This window comes from Podarcis melisellensis (genome assembly GCF_964234715.1).
Source record: "Podarcis melisellensis genome assembly, chromosome: 6".
Taxonomy (NCBI): Eukaryota; Metazoa; Chordata; class Lepidosauria; order Squamata; family Lacertidae; genus Podarcis; species Podarcis melisellensis.
In genome coordinates this window covers 40,374,838-40,397,261 of record NC_138538.1, presented here as the reverse complement: position 1 = coordinate 40,397,261, position 22,424 = coordinate 40,374,838, and the positions used below count along the sequence as shown (strand labels likewise).

General features: G+C 42.0%; 1 protein-coding gene across 1 annotated transcript; it reads right to left on the bottom strand.

The window, feature by feature from the left end:
* Positions 1 to 8,875: 8,875 nt before the first annotated feature.
* Positions 8,876 to 20,533, bottom strand: LEMD1 (LEM domain containing 1). The gene is given in 9 exon segments (XM_081916493.1): positions 8,876 to 9,205; positions 11,011 to 11,072; positions 13,500 to 13,595; positions 14,289 to 14,372; positions 15,889 to 15,962; positions 16,578 to 16,685; positions 17,246 to 17,432; positions 20,401 to 20,479; positions 20,481 to 20,533. Coding segments are annotated over 9 exon segments (936 nt in total). The 5' UTR covers positions 20,507 to 20,533; the 3' UTR covers positions 8,876 to 8,985.
* Positions 20,534 to 22,424: the final 1,891 nt, after the last annotated feature.

Sequence of the window (22,424 nt, the reverse complement as noted above, 5' to 3'; positions counted from 1 at the left end):
GGGATAAAATTAACCTACTAGTTTACATTACCACAATAATCCTTACAATCTCTGTTGAAACTGGAGAGGGGTGAGTTCTCCCATGCTCACTTTGGTTTCTCTTGGGACTTAGATTATTTCTCCTGGGGGAGGGGATAAATGGCATTTTCTAAGTCAATCTGAAGACTGCTCTGTACTGAATGGTTGTGACTTTGTACGGTTATTTAACATTATTATAAAAACTGAAATAGACACTTAAAAAAAAGAAAGACACTGCTTGTACCACCCAAGCCCCAAGAACACACTTCCCGATTCCCCTGACTTCCCTGGCAAGTGGAGGTGGCAGCAGGATCTGCAACAGCAGGTGTGGGAGGAGAAGAGGGTTTCCTGCCTTCGCCCCCTCATTTGTCACTTTCATGCACTGACAGTAGTTCTCTCAAGCACCATCAGTCTCTGCTCTCAACTGTCTTCAGTAACCATAGAGGGCAAGAGACGGGGGAACAGGGCCTCTCCATCAACTCAGGAACTTTTGGCTTCTGCTCTTAAGAAAACGTTTTCATCCCAGCTAGTGACTGCAAGAACTAAGAACTAGTGCCCCTTCTCCCCCTTCTTTCCCCCCTTCTCCCCTCCTCCTCCTCTCAATCTCTTTTCCTTTTGTGTCATGCATTTCAGCTTGTAAGCCTGGGGGCAGGGCTTATCTTGCGCCACTCACATCTGCAAGCTGCCCGAGGCGCCCTTTTTGGCTGCAGAGCAGGATAAAAATGAGTACGCTGAAAATGAAATGAATGCACTAAAAATGGAAGTGGAAATAGTTTTCGTTCAGCCCAGCAAGCGGCAGAGTAATCACTTTATACAAGACCATAGAATGTGTGACTTTCCGGGTGTTATTGGACTCTAACTCCCATCAGCCTCTGCCGGCATGGGAGTTGTAGTCTAGGAATATCTGGAGCTGCACGGGTCACTGAGGCCTGCATTTAAAACACACTATGTTGTAGCTTTAAGGGCATGGAGACAGGGCAGCATATGGTTTTTGATCACTGGGTAAGTCCAGCATGACCATTGTTGTGACCGCTTTCCCCACCTGCCACAGATTGTCTCCTGAGTGTTTTTTAGAGGGTGGTCATACCGGACTGAACACGAGGTCAGATGCTATAATAAACTATTACCACTCTGCAGTTACAGTTGCCAAGGGGCAAGTTTTTAAAGGAGCTAATATAACACCAGCTCTCTTCTGTTTTCTGCCCAGTGAGGCTTATTTGGTTGCAGAGTTCAAAACAGATCTGCTCTGCTGTTGTTTTTTAAAAGGAAAGCAGGTCATGAAAAATGTGCAAGTCAATAAGCAAGATGTCTGCAGCACTTTCCATACCAGGGCAACCTTCCATCCCCTAACGGCTATTTTAATCTCCTAACTATCCAAAGGGAGGATTTAATTTGCATACAAATAGGATGTTTAGGAACCGAACCAATCTAATGTTAAAATGCTAATTAAAGTGAGTGCATTTGCAGCTTAAGAAATAAAATTTTAAAACTCTCCAGCTGCATTTAGGCAGGGTAGATTGTAGAGTTTTGATGTTATTGACACTACAGTTCTACATGGGCTTATGCAGGCATATCTGTGCAGATATATAGATATGTATAAGCAGGTGGTATACATATCACATGCACACTAAACCGAATGACTACTCAAGAGTTGTGTGCATGCACATTGGATCCTCATACACTAGCCAAAAGAACATTAAATTGGAGTGAACCTCTTTATAGTTGTTGCTACAAGCCTGAGCTGGACTGAAATACAAAATGACTGGTGTAAATGTGTATCTCTATTTAAATTCTGAGTTGTCTTTTGGCATAGAATTCAAGGCAGCATCAGGACTGCTGGACAGCTCCTACAGACCATGCCAAGAACTGAGGAAGCAAAGACTCTTGTGGACTCTTGTCCAGGACCAGGGCTGAGAAAGCCCTGGACAAGATGTATTCCTGTGGACCTCTCAGGAAGCCCACCCACTCATGCAAGGATTGATAGGGAACAGGGAGGAAAACTGGTGTTTTCTTTTTCTTAGGAAAAGGTGGAGATATTCCTGCTGCAACCCACCATATGAAGATGCAACTCACCAGTTTTCTTTTTGGGTACTCTGAACAAGCACCACAAGGGATGTTGTAGGAAGGAATAATGCCAAGTTGCTCAAGCCGCCAAACTCGTACCATTTATAATCATTATTTGCAAAAGTACCTCTCCCACAGATGAGCAACAGTGTGCAATGTGCAGTTGTCTCACCAAATTCCTATTAGGGTTTGAATGAAATTTCCCAACTGCTGAAGAGAGTGGCGGGAGGGAAGACCCTGGATTAGTCCCCAGAGAAAAAATTGGATTAAAAAAAAAAAGCAAGAACAGCACATTGTAAGCACCAGCTTAAGATTTTAGAAGGTGGACAAAACACCCATAAGATTAAACATAACAGAATTTTCCCTAAAATGAAATGTAGGACTTAATGTCTTACCACCACCATCCCATGCAGCCTACCAACCTCCAGGATGTGGTTTTTGCATACCCATTTTCTTTAACACGCACTGGGTTAATGTGTTATGCTCCATGGGTATGGAGGTATCCTTCACAAAGAATTGCATCTTACCCTATAAGCATATAGGCATATGCTCCTACACTTTCTCAGTCCACTTCATGCATCTGATGAAATAGGCCATTGCCACAATCAACTGCTCAGTCTATACCATAGACTATAAGAAGCTGTGGTCATTGTTATCCCTAGCATCATAGAATTGGAAGGGACCCCAAGGGCCATCTAGTCCAACCCGCTGCAATGCAGGAAATAAACATGCTGTGCAATAAAAATGCTGCTCCATTATTTGCAATGGACAGACGACCTGTCCTTACCTTTAGCTATACATGCAGTTGAAAACCTGGCACAAATGGAAAATAGGGAGAGGCTGGTGTAAACACATACCAATGGCATCCTCAAAACCTCATCATTGTTAAGCTGTCAGTAGGGCCAGAAATCTTCCCTGCAGCTCATACAAAAAAAGGTCTGCCCAATTCCCCAGCATCTCAAACTATAGGCCACACATGTGAGTAAACTTGTTAGCAGGGTCTAATTTGAGCAGATGCTAAAGAGAATTTATATCCCTTGCCTTCCTAAGCAGTGAGTTCACCTCACTGAAAAACAGATAATTAAATCTTACAGTCATTTGCGTCAAGGGCAACAGTTTCTGAGAAGATTCATTTAAATGGGCTTACCTTACCACTGAGAAGGCAGGACCCCAGACTATCAACTGGAAAATACAAAAGAAGGGACATATCAAGGGTAGGGAGGTTCTGGATGAAGGACTGAATAGCAGAGGAAGACGATAATCTCTGTCACAATACAAAATCCAAGGTGTACAGTGTGTGCACGGTTAATGATTTCCCTGGCGCTCAGCTCAGAGCTGACAAGCTGGATACGAATTGACGCTTCAGAGCCATACTTATATAATACGAGGCTCTCAATACAAAAAAAAGGAGGTGGGGGCAGAAGTTGGCTTTGTCTAGCTGGTCCGTTTGAAAAGGCCACACACACACACACACACAGCCAAACGAGTGTCTCCAGAGCTTCCTCTACCTTGACGGCTGGGGGAGGAGGGGGGAATGCTGCTTTGTGTACAAAGAGAGATGCAGTTAAAGCCATGGAAACAACCCCATCAAAGAGATTTAAGGAGTCAGACCGTTGCAGACTGTTGAAGGGGGGTGGGGACAAGATGTTTGTGGCAGAGAGAGGTTTGTGCAGCAGCTTATTAAGCTGAAATATAATTGAGAGAGCTGTGCACAGCTAAAAGGGCAGGCCTTCTGGACTCCAGCTGCTGCTTGGAGTCTTGCAGATGGGCATTGCTTCCTCGTGACACTGAGGCAGAGCTAAATGTGTTGCAAGATGCTCCCGTTGCACAAAAAGGGGCGCGGCAATCACCACAGCTAGCCCTTGTAAAACAGGCCGTGGGCAAAAATCTATGGATTTCTGAATATTCAGATAAAAATGACAGATAAATTTAAGCAGCTGTGGTGTAAAGGCAAAGCACACAGCTGTACGGATTTTTTTTACAGGCATCTGTTTCCATGGGAACAAGAGCGGAAAGGTTCTTGGGACTTGTAAATTAAACATGGCTTGAACGCTGCATGCTGCATATTCCTTTCCCCACAGAATATGCTGCATTTGATGGTACAGCTGGAGTAGAATGTGTGCCATTAACAGAGAATGTCCATTTCTCCTCCCAGTTGCCACTATGTTAAACGCACACACATGTATCTGCCACTTCTGCCAAAAGTAGTTACCTTACCACACCTTGCAGGACTGTTGTAAGGACTATTGAATAATATATGTGACATGATGTAAACATTTGAAATGCACTATATGAAAGCTATTTATAACCATCTTGTGGGCAGGTCTATATTTTAAGTGAAACAAGACAGATTGCATTACATTTCCACCCCAAGCATCCTCCGAGGAGCTCAGGCTGGCCTACCCCACAGGGCTGCTGTGAAGCAGGTTACGTTGAATAGCTGGGATGGAAATGAAGCGAAGGAATGCAATATGTCTTGCTTTGCTGTCTCACAACAATCCTGTGAGGTACACTAGGCTGGTCCAAGTTCACCAGTGAGCTTCAAAGCTGGGTGAGGAGTTGAACATGTGTCTCCGCAATCCTAGTCCATCACTCTTAATAGCTACACATGAGCTTTCTCATTCTGGAGCCATGCATCTGAAATGAGACAGGAACTGTGAATGCTGCTGTGCTTCAGGACAGAAGTGGTACAGAATGTGGTGCTAGAGGCAGAGATGTTTCAGGTTATGATCAAAAAGTTCCACCCCCTGCTGCTTGTAAACGTCTTAAGATGGAATGTAGGACAGTCACGTGGCAATAATTAGCTAGGACCAGGAAAGTTGAATCTGTGGCACTCCAGGTGCTGTCGGACTACAAATCCCATCATCGCCGACAACACAATCGCTGATGGGAGTTGGAGTCCAACAGCATTGGGAGGGCTGCAGGTTCCTCACCTGCAGACTTAGACCAAGTGAGGTGCAAAATGGTTTTCAGGCTGCAGAAGCTACTGGCACCGGGAAGGGGTGGCAAGCTGTTTCCTCTTTGAATGTATAAAGTTTCTTTGTATAATAGATTACAAGCCCCATGAGGACAGGACGGTTAAGGATTTATATTCAGGGAAAGCTACTGTAAAAGCTATTCTGAGCCCACCGAACAGTTCTATCTCCAGTGTTCAGCTTATGCACCAAGATGCAAACCAGAAATTCCAGGATAGGATCTCACATCTTTGGGGGGTTTTTTGTTAATGTAATGGGAAAGTCTAATTATTATTTTAAAAAGGAGGCAATGGCAGTTGATCCATCTCTGAATCTTGTCCATGGCTGTTTTGTGAAATGAGATTGCCTGCTATACTGTGCTGGTCTCTGAACAATCTGGTTTTAGTGTCTCAGTTTCAAATTCAAAGTTAGCTGGGATTTGAATACAGAGCATGCTCTCGTGATAGTGATACCACAGAGATTTGGCACAGCATTCTGTTAGTCTAGAAGGCTTGATAATTGCTGGTTTAGCCTAGTCCTGTGGCACAATTGATTTAAAAAAGGACTTGATAAATGGAATTCTACCATGTGCTCTGACAGTTATTGCCACATTGAGTCAGGTCAACATCTGAAGATGCAGATCGAGCTGAGTTTCTGACTGGTACATAACCCAAGGGAAGAAGTTCACCAGCTGTGCCTGACCATTTGACAAAACACAGAGAGGCATCATTTCAGAAAAGACAGCTGCTGTGAAAAGACAAGGCCTGGGAAAAATAAAAGAAAATGCACAGGCCGGCCCACGCATGCACACACTCCTTAGCAGCAGTAATTTGGGTGTTTAGACACAGAAGAGCTTAAAGCTGTATTCAAAGTAGCAGGTATTAATGGAATGAAAAAGGAGCCACATGTCTTTATTAACAACCAGGATAAGCTACTTGATCTCAAAAAGAAACCCCTAATTCCGTCTTGTTTCACATGTATTTTTCCAGACCAACGGAAGCAGAGAGAAATAAGCCAGGCACAGTTGACAAGTCTGTTCATTAGACATTCAGGAAGCCAATAATTCACCTTGATCATTTACATGAACAAAGGGAAACTATATGAGATCAATCCATTCCCATATTAAAAGGAAGCCTTCTTTTTCTGGCAGGTGAAACTCTAACTTGGATATTGGCATTGCTTCATAAAGAAACTAGAATAAAAAATTTTGGCTAGCCATACAGAAGTTTAGACCTCTACAGTGCTGTGGCTAAGATGAGGTATGGAGCTAAAAGACACCATCTGTTCAAATCTCACATTGGCTTTGAACTTATGTTGTCTTATTGTATTTGTATTTTATTGCTCTTGGCCACCTTGAACATTGGTGGAAAGCTGTGATACCAAATTTAAGAAAGTAAAAAAATTGCCTTAGGCAACCAGTCCCTTTCAAGAACATGGGGGAAATCTGGGCCTCACTGTTATAATATATACAAAATAGGTTGAAAAATTTTGTAGTCAAAGAAAAAGAGAGCTGCGCTACACTCTATATAGAGTATAGATATTGTGAACTGAGGCTGTTGAGATACATGAATGGAAGCTAACACACTGCCCAGGACCACCTCAAACTTGAAGGCTGTCCTGAAATTAAGAAGACATTCTAGAAATGATTTGCCCAATATGCAATGCCTGAGATGGGCAGCAATGAGATAAATTCAGAAATGGCAACTACTTAGTAATGCCTAGCTCTAGTTGTCCAAAAAGGTCACTCACCAATTCCAGCTTTGACTTCACTCACTGGGTGAAACCCTGTAAGCAGGGTCTAAAGGTAAAGGGACCCCTGACCATTAGGTCCAGTCGTGACCGACTCTGGGGTTGCGGCGCTCATCTCACTTTATTGGCCGAGGGAGCCGGTGTACAGCTTCCAGGTCATGTGGCCAGCATGACTAAGCCGCTTCTGGTGAACCAGAACAGCGCATGGAAATGCCATTTATCTTCCCGCTGGAGTGGTACCTATTTATTTACTTGCACTTTGACGTGCTTTCGAACTGTTCGGTTGGCAGGCGCAGGGACTGAACAACGGTAGCTCACCCCATCGCGGGGATTTGAACCACTGACCTTCTGAATGGCAAGTCCTAGGCTCTGTGGTTTAACCCACAGTGCCACCCGCGTCCCTCAAGCAGGGACTATCAGCCAGCATTTTACAGAAATTTTGGGGGTGGAGAGCTCACATTTTGTCTTATGTCTTTTGAACTACAGCACATAGGAACTTTTTTTAAAAAAAAGAAAATAATTCAGGTACCCCAAAATCCAACTCCATCTACTTATGTCAATGGTACTCTTGCACTATAGCACAGCTAAATCAGAACAACCCCCCACCCCACCCACATTTCTGGTACTAAATGTTACAGGATTGGAAATGAAGCTGTATTAACCTGAAAGTTTATCAGGTGCAAATAGCATTAAAAGTGGGATGACACATAACCAACAAGATACCAAGTATAAAATCATCATGAATGTACAATAAAAAGATTTCTCATACCCCCTGCCCAAAAAACCCCCATAAGATTTTGAGCTTCAGTAGTCAACTTTCCTTACCCTGGGCTTCCTGCACATTATTATAGGTAATTGTACAATATCATTTTCATGGATATGTTAGAAGATATCAAACCAAACCATCTCTCATTCTTACTAAATTATATGTCAGGAAGTAATCACAGGAAACATTCATTGAATGAGAGGAATGACAACTTGATTGCTGCTTGTGCCCCTTTGTTACCACAGAAGAAAATCATAAGGTGTACAATTTAGGATGACAGAAATGAAATAAAGCACTTTAACAAAGATTGTAGAAATTGCACAGGTAACTTGGCATTTGCTAAAAAGTTAAAATTTGTCTTAAAGCAACTTTTGAGCTTTCACCATTTGAGATACTTTATGCTTTTTAAAAACCATGACTACAAAAGCTGTGACTCCATAACCCAGTATTCTACTGTAGTTTCTTAGTATTCAACCTATAACAAGGGGAGTTGAAATTGATAATGTAATCACTTTCATACTTCACAAAACAAAGCCTTATATAAGAAAAGCTTTGGTCTAATTTGTGTAAACAAACAAAAAGAATCTGGTGTAATTAAACTCTCAATACCCAGATGTCAGAATGCCAATCAGAAGGAAAGATGGCAATAAAACCAGTCTATTCTGAGCTGAGTGAGCTACAGTTGCATACCCACATTTCATTACAGATGGACACCTTACCACAAGCAGGAGCTCTCCTGTCCTTTGCCCTGGACCATTTAGTAGCTTGCTCCTTCTCAGGCTCTCTGTGTGGTCCATCTCCTCCTGGGAGAAGTCTGCAAGCCTGTCCTATATGAGGTAATAAGGGCTTCTGCTTGAGGTAAAGTGTCTGGCTGTGCTCTAACATGCAGACATGACCTCAGCTCATCAGTATGGACGGGGACACATGTCCTGCTCAGCACCTACAGAGAACCACTCTGCAACAAAATTTATAGGCATGAATACATACTGGGGGAGCAAGACTGCTGGCATATTGCTTTTCTGGGTTCCTAACTCTTACTGCTTGGTTCATCAGCTTAAACAATATTTTCTGGGCAGATGGTCTAGTAACTAGAATGGAAAATTGACTGCTAAAGAGATAATGCAACTTTCTATGATTCCCCCCCCCCCTAAAATGGCACAACATGCCAAAGTGAGCAATTTTAATTCAACCTTCTAAAGAAATGTCCATATATGAACTCAACAATGAAAAGTGGTATTATAAAGAAAGGTGATGCTACCAGATGTTTAAGTCAAGAGAAACTGATTTAATACAAACTCTAAAGGAAAAAAACACACACACAGGATAATTCTTTTTGTGTTTTAATCAGCTACCCCCAAATACTTAATTCATAAGCAGCTAGACAGAACCACCCTGTCTGGTCTAACAACTCCATTTCTAAAAGACAGAATACACTCATTTGCCCTTGGCAAAGCTTGTGAATGGATTATGAAAATTAGTTTCCATAGTTACATACACAAAGAGAAGGAACATGAAGATGGCAAAAGCAGCAATCTTTACACGTATTGGTATACGTCCTTCTCTTGATCTCCCAGGTACTACATGGCATTTGGTTTCAGGATCTTGTTTCACAGAGGGAGGATTCTCCTTTATTGCGTTTCTTCTTCTTCTAGCACTAGAAACACAAGAAGCAATATTGCTGATCATACTTTTAAAAAGAGAAACATTGCCTAACACTTTTCAAATTAAGACATGTAGTCTCACACTAGATCAGCATCCTAGCCTAGAAAAACAGGAAACTAGAATTACTAAATTGGATACAGGATTACTAAACTGCAGCACTATAATTCAGAATAACATTTTTGTATAGAACAGGTGCAGGAGTGGTACTGGGTGGGAACTTTGTATTCTGAATGGCAGGGGCTGGACAGCTTAATGCTGTTGAAAATTCTCTGTCCTAACTTTTCTGGAAACCATTCAAGCTTTCTAGCAGCACATTTGTTAGGCCAACTGATGAACTACTAGTAAAATCCCATCCCAACAAAGATATATCTTCCAAAGGCTTAGTCCATTGTTGCTTGTTTTCCCCTTCCCAGCAATCAATTGTTCCCTACCTTCAGACTAACCTATTTAAGTATTGCACTCTTCCAATTCTACACAAACATTTCACCTTGTCAGATGAAATGATTCCCAACTCTCCTGTGAGTTCTCCCAACCCCTCCAAAAGCCTCTTTTTTTGGAGTGGGGGGAGGGAATCCCCATAATGCAAGCAGCAGTCTTTATGCAAGGTTTTGACTGACAGGGCTGGTTAGATGAATTCTGCCCTCTATCATTAAAATTAAGTGCTCTGAAAAGCAGAAAGTATTACCACCTGCTTGCACCACAAATAAACTAATTGTGAAGAAAAGCTGGAATAATTGTCTAGTTTAGGTGTTAGAACCAAGGTTTGTTCTTGGTTTACCACTTGAGGCTTGTCTGGGAGAGAAACCACAAGCTAGGGTTTGGGTATAATGCTAATCCAAATCATGGCTTAACAGCAGCAGCAAGACCAGGGGGAAGGTGCTGAAGTCCCCATCTTCACTCTGGGAATCCATGTTTGCTCATTTATGCTAAGCCATGGATCAGAGTGTTAAGCTACTGACCTCCCTTGAAACTAATATAACACACAATTGTTTTATATCTGCAGAGTAAGATTATTGACCTATGCAACCCAGTAAGCTCTAAAATAGGTGAGGAACTTCCAGCCCATGAGCCTCATCAGGTATTCCAGGAATCCTCATTTGGTTCACAAGGCTGTTTTGGCCAAGCCACATCCATCTACTCTACACTTCCCATATATATGATAGCAGGCATGAGGAAGGTAAAGGCAGGGCTTGATGAAAGGGGCTTTGCATCCACGATCAACCAAGGCCCCCAGTGCAATGCTTCCCAAGTGATGATAATCAGCTGGTTATTGGTACTTGAAGAGTGCTGTGTAGGAGGGCTTTGCAGGTCCTGTGCCAAGTGCTTCCCAAACCCCTATAATCTCAACTGCCAAGCACAGGCCTTCAACAGATGCTTCTCAAGTGCCAACAATCAGCTGATTGTTGATGCCTGGGAAGGGACATATACCCTTTTCTCCTGGGAAACAAACAGGTCATCTGACATCATAGTAACATCAAATAATTAATAGGTGGCGGGTTCTATCCACCAGTCTAACTTGGCCCACAGGGATTTGTGAAGGTAAAGACCTGGTCCAATGGCTTGATCCAGTTCTCTACCTCTGCTGTACTGTAAATATTCACAAACTCAGTATGTTCAATGAGTTTCTTTTCCACAACATATGGAAAGCCATAACAGAACTTCTTCAGTTTGCTTCCAAGACTAGGAATTCTAAGGAAATGTCTCCGTGCATGTGTGTGTGTGTGTGTGTGTGTGTGAGAGAGAGAGAGAGAGAGAGAGAGAGAGATCCTTTGTCAGGCAGTTTTTGAAGAGCTTTACCTTTGTCCTACAGTAACATTAACATCAGGATAGCCAAAGTCTTGGTGTGGTAGATCACTTGTCTGCAAAAAGGAAAAATGTTTGTTTCATAGGCATCCTAGCAGTTACCTCCTTTTGTGGTTATGGTGAAAGCTTGTAGTTGAATGGTACTGTCATGTAGGGATAATATTCTATTTTAGATCTTATTATGTGAAAGTTCCCCACTATAAGGTTTCTGCTTTTATCAATCTGATTCTCTAAATATAGCCAAATATATCACCTCTCTCTCTTGTTCCCAATGGTTCCTGGCATAAGCCCTTAAAAAAAAAAACAATTGTGTTCCTTTCTTATTAATTATAATCTTCTTAGAGACAAACTCAAATGTGTTAGTTCATCATGGATTGTCTGGACACAACTTTCCCTGAGTTCTATATGGGGAAGGTGAAACATTTGGCTTTCTCGGTTTGATGTGTTGAACCAGAGGCAATTTCCAGAGTGCCCAGGTTTCCAAATTCATTGTCCCACATATGTGCATCACTTTTGATTAATGAAACTGCTTGCTTCTAAGCAAGTATGAAATGGTAAGCATATAGGCCATCATGGGTGTAGCCAGGATTTTCATTGGGGGGGGGGGGAAAGGGCAGGACTTGGGGAGGCAGAACTGACGTGATTTGTCAGTTAGTTATTTCTATTGTTTTACTTGATTGGGGGGGCACCTGCCCTCTCCTGCCTACGTCCATGTAGGCCAGTTACATATTCTCTTTATGCTCAGACATATCTGACATGAAGATCAGACACAGGAATTGCTTTTCTGAGGTTATAAATACAACTATGGCCAGTTCTTGGTTTTAAGTCCTCCACAACCTAAATTATTCCTACCTTGAAAGCTGTCAGAGGGCATGTTACTTGCTAAGGGAAATCTGGAGGAGCAACTGACATGATCTGCATAGTTGTACTCTGGGGACGTAGACTGACATTACTGTAAAACTAGCAGAGCTTGTGTGCTTCCTGCTGCACCTCTACAAAACTTTTCAACCTGCCCAGCCTTAACTAGAAGTAAAATACATTTTTAAAAATCTGTTTAACAACAGGCAACATCTTAAGAAAAAGAATCCTTTTCATACTTTTTTAGAAGGCCATCTGACACATTGTGATCAAAACGCTTATGTGCCAATAAAGTGAAAAGGAAGTAAAGAAGTCAGATGAAAACCTGTGAAACATTTATGGCAACCCAGGAATTCAAATAAAAACGCTGGTTGCCTGTTGTATACTCTGTCTTACACATAAACTGAATGTCCTAACAGTTTATAATAACTTCTCAGAAATGTCACCCTTGAAGGTTAAATACATGTTCAAAAAAAGGTTCTGACTTTAAAAACGCAAGTCAAATTCTAGTTCATCCACAAATAAGCAATGCAATCATGGTTAGCTAGCATCTACAGCAAGAACAGATATCTAACATTTGACAACTTTGGTCTAGCAAATATATATCAAGTTTCAGTATCTGGGCAAAGAACAAGAGAATGAATATATATATATATATATATATTTGCTTTCGTAGATTTTCACGGGTACAGGAATGCAGGTTTTGGTGTCCTCGGGTGTCTTCCCGTGTAAAAGTTGGGGTGTCTAGGCGACGTTTCGACGAGGTCTCACTCGTCATCCCGACACATCCCGCTTGCCAGACATCTGGAAATTAGCCCTCCCCACAAAAACTGACACCAGATCCAGAGGCACACAGAACGCCATCACCAACCAACCACACCAGACCCAAACCCAGACCCTCTCCACAGATAAATTACAGACACCATCCAGTAGCCAAACCATGGTGGCACCTCCGGATGCTGCACCCCCCTGCAATCCCTACACAGATCTGGCTGACACAGGCCACAAAACCACAGCTCGCCCCTATACACGAAGCCAAGCCAGAGCACAACTAAGTGCAGTACAGCCATCTTCTCAGAAAAACTCTTCACAAAGTTCAAGAGGTCAAGACACAAAGACTTTAGCAACTAATCCACACCTAATGACCCACCTAAGTGGTACTCAGGATATCACTCAAGAAATCACTCAAGATATCCCTCAAGTAATTAAGGAACAAAAGAAGAAAAGGCACACTAGCCTGGGAACTTCCTCTCTGCCCAGAACATTGGAGGCTATACACCACACCCCCTCAACAGTATTTATAGGAACTCAAACACTGAGATCCTGCTCTGTTCCAGTAACAAGAAGCCGAAAGCACCAGCCTGAAGATGACGAGTGAGACCTCGTCGAAACGTCGCCTAGACACCCCAACTTTTACACGGGAAGACACCCGAGGACACCAAAACCTGCATATATATATATATATATATATATATATATATATATATATATATATATATATTAGAGTGGTGTGCTGTTCACAAGTGATATTTTATGTCTTTGCTTCCAGAACTCTGCTTTCAAGAATGGCACATTTAGTGCCAGGTTTAACATTTGAGTGTGTTGTACCATCGCTTCAAAAATACCTTTTGTCTGTAATTCCTTTCAGGACTGCCAGCTTTCTTCCTTGGTCCTTGTGACCGATGCAGTGCCACTTTACCCTCTGGCAATATTTCCTGCAGCTGTTAATACACAAGATGACATTAATTAAAGATGTGTGGGCAAGAAAAAAAGGATGAAAGCTGGAAGCATTCATAGCAAAGATGATCTATCGTCTTTGGCAAAAGTTCAGGCATATTACATGAACAGTATCATTCATTTGTAAATTGCAAGTCTGCTAAAAAAAATGTCTGCTTGCTACAATTCCTTTAGCAGCAGTCACTCCACACTTTCACACTGAGAGTTTTAAAAATGGAGAAACTGTTGATGTAAAAGAGACATTGCAACTCCAGCTTTATCATTAATTGCAGCCAACTTAAACATATGACAAGTCTGGCCAAAATTTGAAAATTATTTTTTTCTTTAGGAAAATAAGAGAATCAGTTTCCCACCCCCACAGAGGATAAAAAAAACTAATTTGGAAATAAAATAGTTAAATCAAAGTTGCAATCCTTCAGAATTAGCATCCATGGAAAGTAAGTACTACAACAAAGAGTATCGCAGGATTATTATTTAAATCAATGTTCTTCTATCTTAAGTCTCCAGATATTGTTGGACTACAATTCCCATAATCCTCAGTCAATGGTCAGGGATGATCTGAGCTGTAGTCCAACATCATCTAGGGACCCAAGGTTGAAGAACTAAGCTAAATGACCCAGACAATGAAAGTTGCATCAGCCTGACTAAATCAATGGGCTGCAACAGTAGCTACTTACTTCTGCCACTATTTTAGCTAAACTGTGTTCAACATCAGATGACAAGAGTTTTTTCTGACGTTCTGCCACATCTGCAGGTGATTTCTGAAGTAAAAAAGAAACCATAAAAACTATGACTGAAACTGAAGATAGAGAAGGTCATATGATATTACGTGTGGGTGAGGATGGGCATACTGCTTTATAAACATGAAACTATGCAACCAGTTGGCTGCTCTACAGAGTTCTGAGATCAGAATGCTTAGTAAGTTTTTTGAATAAGAGGCAGGAATCAGTTTTGTGTTCTTTACCTAAACAGTGGTGGTAGTTATTGTGTTCTTTGTTGACTGGACATTTTCTACCAGGACATTTCTTAAATGAAGTCTGATGCACAGTAAGTGACCAGGGCAGGAGGAAAAGCAAATAAAAAGTAAAATACAAATCCTGATAAAAATTAACAGGCCAGAGACTGTAACTGAAAGGAAACTGAAAACAAATGAGCCCATAACTATGAAAAATGGCTAACAAAATTCACTAAGAAATAAACATTTCCACAATGCTGCTTCAGTGGACCAAAAAACCCCAAGAATGATAGTGTGTGTTTTGCCCTATGAGATAAGTGTAGTGGGAGGACTTTCCCCCTTGAGAGGAGGTATCAGTTTATAGACTTTTACTTTAGAGAGTTCTCAGCAGTATTTTGGACAGGTGAAAAACCAAAAGATGTGCTTGCACAGAGACCAACTACTCTATACAATAGTAGGATTAAATAAAATTAATGCATAATTTTAAAGAGACGTTTTCCTACCCATAAATTACTAGCATGGGATATCTGGGTAACTCCTGAGTTAGCAAGCAGCCTTTTTTGTTTTTTTTAATAGCATCATAAACATCACAGAATATTGGGGTTGCCCCCTTTGGCCAATAAACTCTTCCAAAAGAGACTAAAGGTTTGTGTTTCAAGTGCTGCTCCTGCAGACAACCCAGCAGCTGACCTCAGGAGAAATCAAGTGAGGGAGTGAAATATGGCTGGGCATTGTAACAGGTTACTCTTGAGTTTGTAAACTCTTTGTGAAAGAATAACAGGTTAGATAAGCATGTCTGAGGTGTGACTTGTATCTAGCAATTCCCCCCTACACACACATTGTTGGACCTGACCAGTGCTTAAGTGCAAGGTTGGCATTCCTAGGGGGTTTGGTGGGTTGCCAGAAAATCAATTTCTGCCATGATTGCTTCTCCAAAATTTATCTTCATTAGGCTAACAACCAAAAGTAGCCAATTTGATTATTAGAAGATCTATCATGGAACAATTCACTGCATGGATATGAATGCTGTTCTGTCCCGTTTAAATATACCCGAAATTCGTCTACATTCCCAGTTATAATTCCTCTGATGTGTATTTTCTGTCTGTAAATAAAGTTGAATATTCTTAACTATCTGCGAAATCTATTTTGCATCAGATTTCCTAGGGCTCTAGTGCATCAACAGAAGCCACAGAAGAACATTCTAATTATGTGATTGGAGTAATTGCTTCACTTGTCAGGAGTCTGACACAAAGTACATCACAGTTTATATTAGCTCACAATTTAGCTATAGCCATAAAATATTCATGCCTTGGGTTACTTACATTTTCAGACCCAGAGGTATGTTCAGTTGTCACTGTGAGGCCATTTGTTTGGATGACTACTTCTGTGGTTTTTCCTAGGTGAGAATATTATTATTATTTTTAGTAACTGTCACTGATTCATCTATGCCACATTATACAACACAATACTTTCAAAAATGGAGTTCCAAACTCAAGAGCTCTGAAGTAGCTGAATTTACTGTGCAGAATGCTAGGATATGGGATTTTACGAAAGTGATATGCTTTCCTGAAGTATTCTCAGGTAGATTTCTAGAACATCCTTCCCCACACTCTACTATTCAAATAGGTAAAGCATTTCTTTGTTTCCCAAGCCATTGTACTTTCAGCAATCCTGTTTTCTGAATTTACAGAATCCAGGCGCCTTGTGCCAGCCATATGCTCAGTAGTCTTCTGCACATGCATCCCTAACACGATGGGGAACTATGCATGCAAATAATGTGCATGGTTGAAACCTGAAAAGCACACACACAACTCAATCCCAAGAATGGTTCAAACACACACCAACCCTTTATGAGATTGCTCCAGAATGAGATCCCCACAACATGCTTACTTTAATTATGAATGTCATCATTTGAATTTACAACAAATCTATGTTAGCCATTAGGACTGTACTATATATTGGGGGTGGGGGCTCAAAGCATTTCATTTAAGGAATGATTACTATGTACTACCTTCTCCATCAATTTCAGAATTAACCTCACTGTTCAACTCAGCTGCTGTTCCTGGGCATTGCTTCATCAACTGCAGGAGCTTGCTCTCATAAATGGTCCTTGTAGAAGCTAAAAGAAACAGGCCAGTGCACAAATGTTTATAGCAATAGCTTGCTGCATTTCAAAGTGTTATTAAATTGTTTGCATTGAACAGGAAATTTTACATACTCAGAATGGTTGATAATCATAGTTAGAGCTGGATGGAAATCTAGAGCTGGGGGATTCCCAACAGAGGACTATCCAGTATTTTTGCCCTCTCCTATGCAGTAGCTGTTGGCAGGGCAGAGGCATTGCTCACCTAGTTTCCCAACACAGAGGCTGCTGCCATTTACCAAGAGAGTGGTTGCAAGGACAAGGCACCATGGGCATAGCGGTGGAGCCATGTGCCCATGCTGACCTGCAGCAACCAAACATTCATTCTGTCCAAAACAAAAAAAAGGAAAAAAAGAACCTCAAATCAATTGCATACACTCTCCCTGTCCAGAACTGGCTTGCCTCTAGCTGGGACTGACAACTATTTGCCTTAATCTGGAAATCATTCATCTGTTACTGCAAATTCAACTCCTCACTACATTAGACTCAACTGCCCTTTATATCACTGTTTTAGTGATCACTCTTCTGAAACATACGTAATATTGGTCCAGGGGTGATTCCATATGCACAGAGAAGCTCCCATAGCTCAGTGTCACTCAGAGCTGTAACATCAATTTCATCTTTGGAGTCTTGTTCCACAGAGCCTTGTTCTGGAGAATCTTTTCCCTTGTTTTCAATGTGCACATCAACAGTAACCTTCTCCATATCTCCTAATGGTAGGGTCTATGAAAAAAACACAACACTGGTTAAGAATACTCTCTTTATTGCAGTATTTCCCCCCATTAATCACTTTTGAATCAGACAAGTAAACATGAATTAGTTTAAGTGCTGCATCTGGATTTGTGCCAGCTTTGGAATGATTTCTTATGGTCTTAAAAGAATGATGAGATGAACAGTATTGCAATGTTTATATGCATATTCATAAAAATGTAGAAAGCAAATTAAGTATAAAGTGACATATCTCACTGACAACACCAACAAAAATGATTCTGCCAAAATTTCAGTTTAAGTGCTCCAAAAATGAAAGTATATATAACTAGAAAGAGTGTCAGGAATCATGATGAACCAATAAAAGTGACTGCCAGAATGAATGGATATATTTTGGGCAAAACTAGACTTTTCAGCAGAGGAGGGATTACTGTCCCATGTCTAATACTCCCCTCCACATCTTGTGAAGCTCACCAAGTAACATGCTATAATTGTAGCCTGCCCTATAGAAGCAAAGAAACGTTTCTTTCAACAGGACTGCAGTTATGCAAGATAAACTGTGTGTGCAAGGAGAAGGTGGGCAGAAATGGCACAGTGCAAAAAACTCATTGTCTTCCTGGCACTCTCTGCAAAAGAGAGAGCCAAAAGAGGCGGTGCACCTCCTATTGGAGAGGAAGGCACACTGCATGCCCTTGAAAACTCTTAAGTAAACTGGTGTTTAGAATTACATCATCCCCCCCCATAGCAGTATGATCCGATTAGTAACAACACAGCTAAGTAGAGAAAAGAGATTCCAACCACTAACTGCAGTACAGCATTGCAAAGAACAAAACTGCTTTTCAGATTTACATATACATATTTTCCTGCTCTCAAGCCAATATTATAAGATGCATCAATGTGCTGTTCCAGCTTGTTTTATGACCTTATTTCTATTGTAACCCAATTGAAAATACAGTAAATGATTAAAGGCACGAGTTTTTATTGTATAAGATCTATCAGTATATATTCTAAAATCCGCTCTCAGAATACATTTTGTCTTCAAAACTCTTATTATCCCCACATATAAATCATACCAAGGGCTCCTCCAGACAACCTGTTTATTGAGCATTCCTCCCGATTTACTTGTACAAAATTTAAAGGGAGAGCAGACTATTTCTGGTCTTTATTGCTTTTTATATTTTTACCAATTGGCTTTCACCGATTTTTACTGTTGTTACTGCAGTATTCTGCTTTTATGTCATACACTACCTTGTTATATTTTTTGTGAAATATACAGTATGTATGTGTGTGTGTGTGTGTGTGTGTGTGTATAATTGACCATTTGTTATTTGTTTGTGGAATGTTTACGCATCTTCCTGTCAATCATTCATTCTTGCTACACTCTGAATACTTTCCTAACCATAAGAAGTCCAGGTTAAAAAAAGAAAGTGGATTTGTTGCACTAGCACAATGGAACACTTTTAACTGCAGAAACCAGTATTTCCAGAATTATTTCTGCAAAGCAGCAAGTCAGGAGGCACCCAGGAGGAATACCCTTGAGGTGAGCATCTTCACATCTTTTAGGTGTTACCAATTAAATCACCCCAAGAACTGGCACAAGCGTTTGGCACCCTTCGGAAGCCAGCAGATCACACGGACACACACACCAAGTCCCCATGCCTTTTTTGGGGTTGCGGCAGCTAGGAACACATTTTATGGGATGAAAAATTGGGGGAATGATAGGACCAGCTCCAAGTCTGAGGAGGTCCTGAGCAATGTGGGTCAGGGTGTCCCACATGCAGCAGTGTCAGTACATCTGGTCCGTACAGCTGTATGGGGACACACTTTTAATTCCCCACAATTCCCCCAGAGTAATGCTAGATCACAGATGTTGTGAAAAATTAAAAGGGAGGCTGGATCCCAACCAGCTGATACAAACAGCTAGGTAAGCCTCCTGGCCAGCTCCACCAAAGCACTTTTGCCCTGGAGTTTCTCAAATCTGGAGCCGACCCTCTCAGTCCCTAATTTTCCATTTCAAAAAAAATCTGAATGCCATGTTCTTTAAAATGTATGTGAAAGTGAGGGGCTGGAAAGAGGATAAAATTTCAGATTCACCCTTCTCTTTTTCTGAGGGATATAGAAAATAGGACACCTGGGTTTTTAAAAATGAAAATGGCCACGTTTTCAATATTGTGAACAAACAGCAAGTAACAGAATGCAGTGTAAAAAGGGGTAGGGCCGGTGTTTTTTTTCTGGGGGTACACATACCCCTAAACATTTTGTGAATCTTTGTACTTTTACTGTATTTGCACTGTACTTTTACTTTGTACTATTTTCTGTATTTATTTCCCCCGATTTGAACTATAAATCGATTTTCTTGAGTCAAAATAAGAGTACCCCTAAACATTTTTAAAGGAAAAAAAGCACTCCTTAGGGCCTCCCCAAAAGCATCTCCTGAACCTTGTTTTGCTCTATATTTACCTCATTGAGGGGCTTTAATAATGCCCTACAAAAATTCACAGTGCTCTGTGAGGTAGTTTCCCTAAAGGGCTATTACTTTTCAAACTTGCCTCCTCCCTCCTTTGGAAAAGGAAAGGCAAATGAATCTGGATGGCCCCTCGGCCCTATTAACTCGTCCTGGACGGTAGCAAACTGGGCCTCGCCCTTTCGCTTTCCCACCTTCGCTCTCACGAAGCTGTCGCGCTCCATTCGCCACATTCCACGCGGAACGCGACGCCCCTCCCACCCCCGCGCCTTTTACGCCCGTTTTCACCCCCGTCTGGGTTCCTCACCCTGCACTGCAAACCCCGAGGGGGCGCCCTCCCTGCTCTTAAACGGCCGGCGTAGAGAGAACGGCGTGTTTCTAAACATAAGGTATTTTTAAACCTTCGACTCCGCTTGCTTACAACTTCATCGAAGGGGTAAAATAAATCCCCTCCCGGGGACCCGTGACCCCGACGTGATTCGAACACGCAGCCTTCTGATCTGGAGTCAGACGCGCTACCGTTGCGCCACGAGGTCTTAGGAAGCTCTTCGAAAGCTCAGCTTGAAGAGTCTGCCGCCGCTCTTCGGCTTGCTTTTTTCCCCCCTCCCGCTTCCTCTTTGCGCATGCGCTCTGCTCTGTTTGGGTTTTTTTTTTTTAAATACACACTCACCGAGGTGGGGGACCTTGCTTTTTCTGCATTCCTAGACTGGCTACCCTTTGCCAAAGGAAGTAAAGAAATTACATAGCCTTCCTTATTTTCACTTCAAAACCCTACTCTAAGCCCCCCGCAGAAAGAGATGTCAAGGCAGCTAGTAGGAGGAGCAACAGCTTCGCGCCCTCTCGGGCTGTTTTGAAACCGCCGTTTTGAAGGACAGCCCCTATGTGCTTACCCAGCCAACCACCAGGCAGACCACGCCTCTTATGGGCGGAACCTACGCGGGAAACAGACACTGAGAAGGCAGTTACGCCGGAAGCTACCACCTGCTTCTACCTTGGGGAGGAACATACTTTTACTGGACAGGTCCACTAAAGGTCCTGCGGGCGGGGAGGGGGGCAATAAGTTGTAAGGTTCGAAGTGGCTGTCTCTGGGCAGGGAACGCGGTGCTTGCAGAGCGAGCTGTCGCTGTTGATAGGAAAATACAACAAAGAGCCTTGTGTCACTTTAAAAAGGTGTAGCTATTTTGTGGACCGAGTCTTCTGAGGCATGAGAAGTCCTCAGTTGGCAGACCAACACTTCTTACCTCTCTCGTGAATGGTTAAAGTCTTTAATGCACAACAAGACTCTCCTATTTTGTTGTCTCCATATTGACTTCACCTCTGTAATTTAATGAAGATGTAAACCGCGTACACTTTCACACACAACAGGTCGATAACATTGATGCCACGGAAGACTTGAGTCCACGTAACCCACGCCAATAAATGTTATAGCTGCCACCTGCCAACTAAAGTCCAGCCAAAACCATCCATGTGCATGCCTGTAGGAGAGCCAGCATTTCACCAAATTCCTGCTTTCCTAGAAAATATATAGTGGTATAAATATAAATAGTGGTATAGACTGTTTGCAGTCTAAGCACATTTAACTAGAACTCAAAAGGAAATAATTAGTTCAATGGGACTTACTCCCAAGTAAAAGCTACAGTGCTGTAATTCCTTGAAGACTGACCCCAAATTTAGTATGGTACAAGCTTCTTTGTGTACTGAGTCTGCTTCATCACCACTACCAAGTAAGTGCACAGGATTGTCACCACAGAAATCCTGTGTATATGTGAAACTGCATTCTAGGCAGCGATAGCACACACCAACCCATCCAAATCAATGTGCTTTTTAGCTCACCTAACAGGATCAGGTTGCTACTTGATAAAATAATGGATCAGATTGACTAAATCTGTATCAGTTTGCATGAGGCAATGGTTCTGAAAGGGGGGGGGGAATAGTGTTTTAGTTTGTTTTTAAAGCAATTTGCATATTTCTCATCAGGCACTATTTCAAGATGGCTGTTGGCATCCCTCTGCCTCAAGACACAATGGAGTGTGCCTCCAGGGGTGAAGTCAAATTGCTGCAGTAGTAGCACCAAAATGACCTCTCCAGGCCATAAGCCTGTACAGTGTGTATGGAGGTCCTGGGCTGCCCAGATGACAAGACCCTCCTCTCAGCTTCACTGATGTGGTCCAAATGAAAGTAGATCAGTATGTTTGGCACCAGCTTGGCTGCTGGAGTTGCCAGAAGAAGACCTACAAGGCACCATCAAACCGTCTTAGGGACTCCACTCTGGATTTTTGTAGGGTTTACTCCTTTGCCTCCCCCCCCCCAAGGTATCCTGCAAGGCAGCGGAGATCTAGGATCAGAGTTTTCCTTCTCCTAGATGAACTCCCTTTCCAGGTTGATGAGCCCCATCTGCCCCTCCCTTCTACAGCACGTGCAGAAACCACCGTCTTGACCATTGGACTTACTATTGGTCTCATCCATCAGTCTGCCAGAACCTGTCTTCACATGCTGGGAAAATCCCTAACTCACTGATGGTTTGAGACCCATCAGCTACTCTC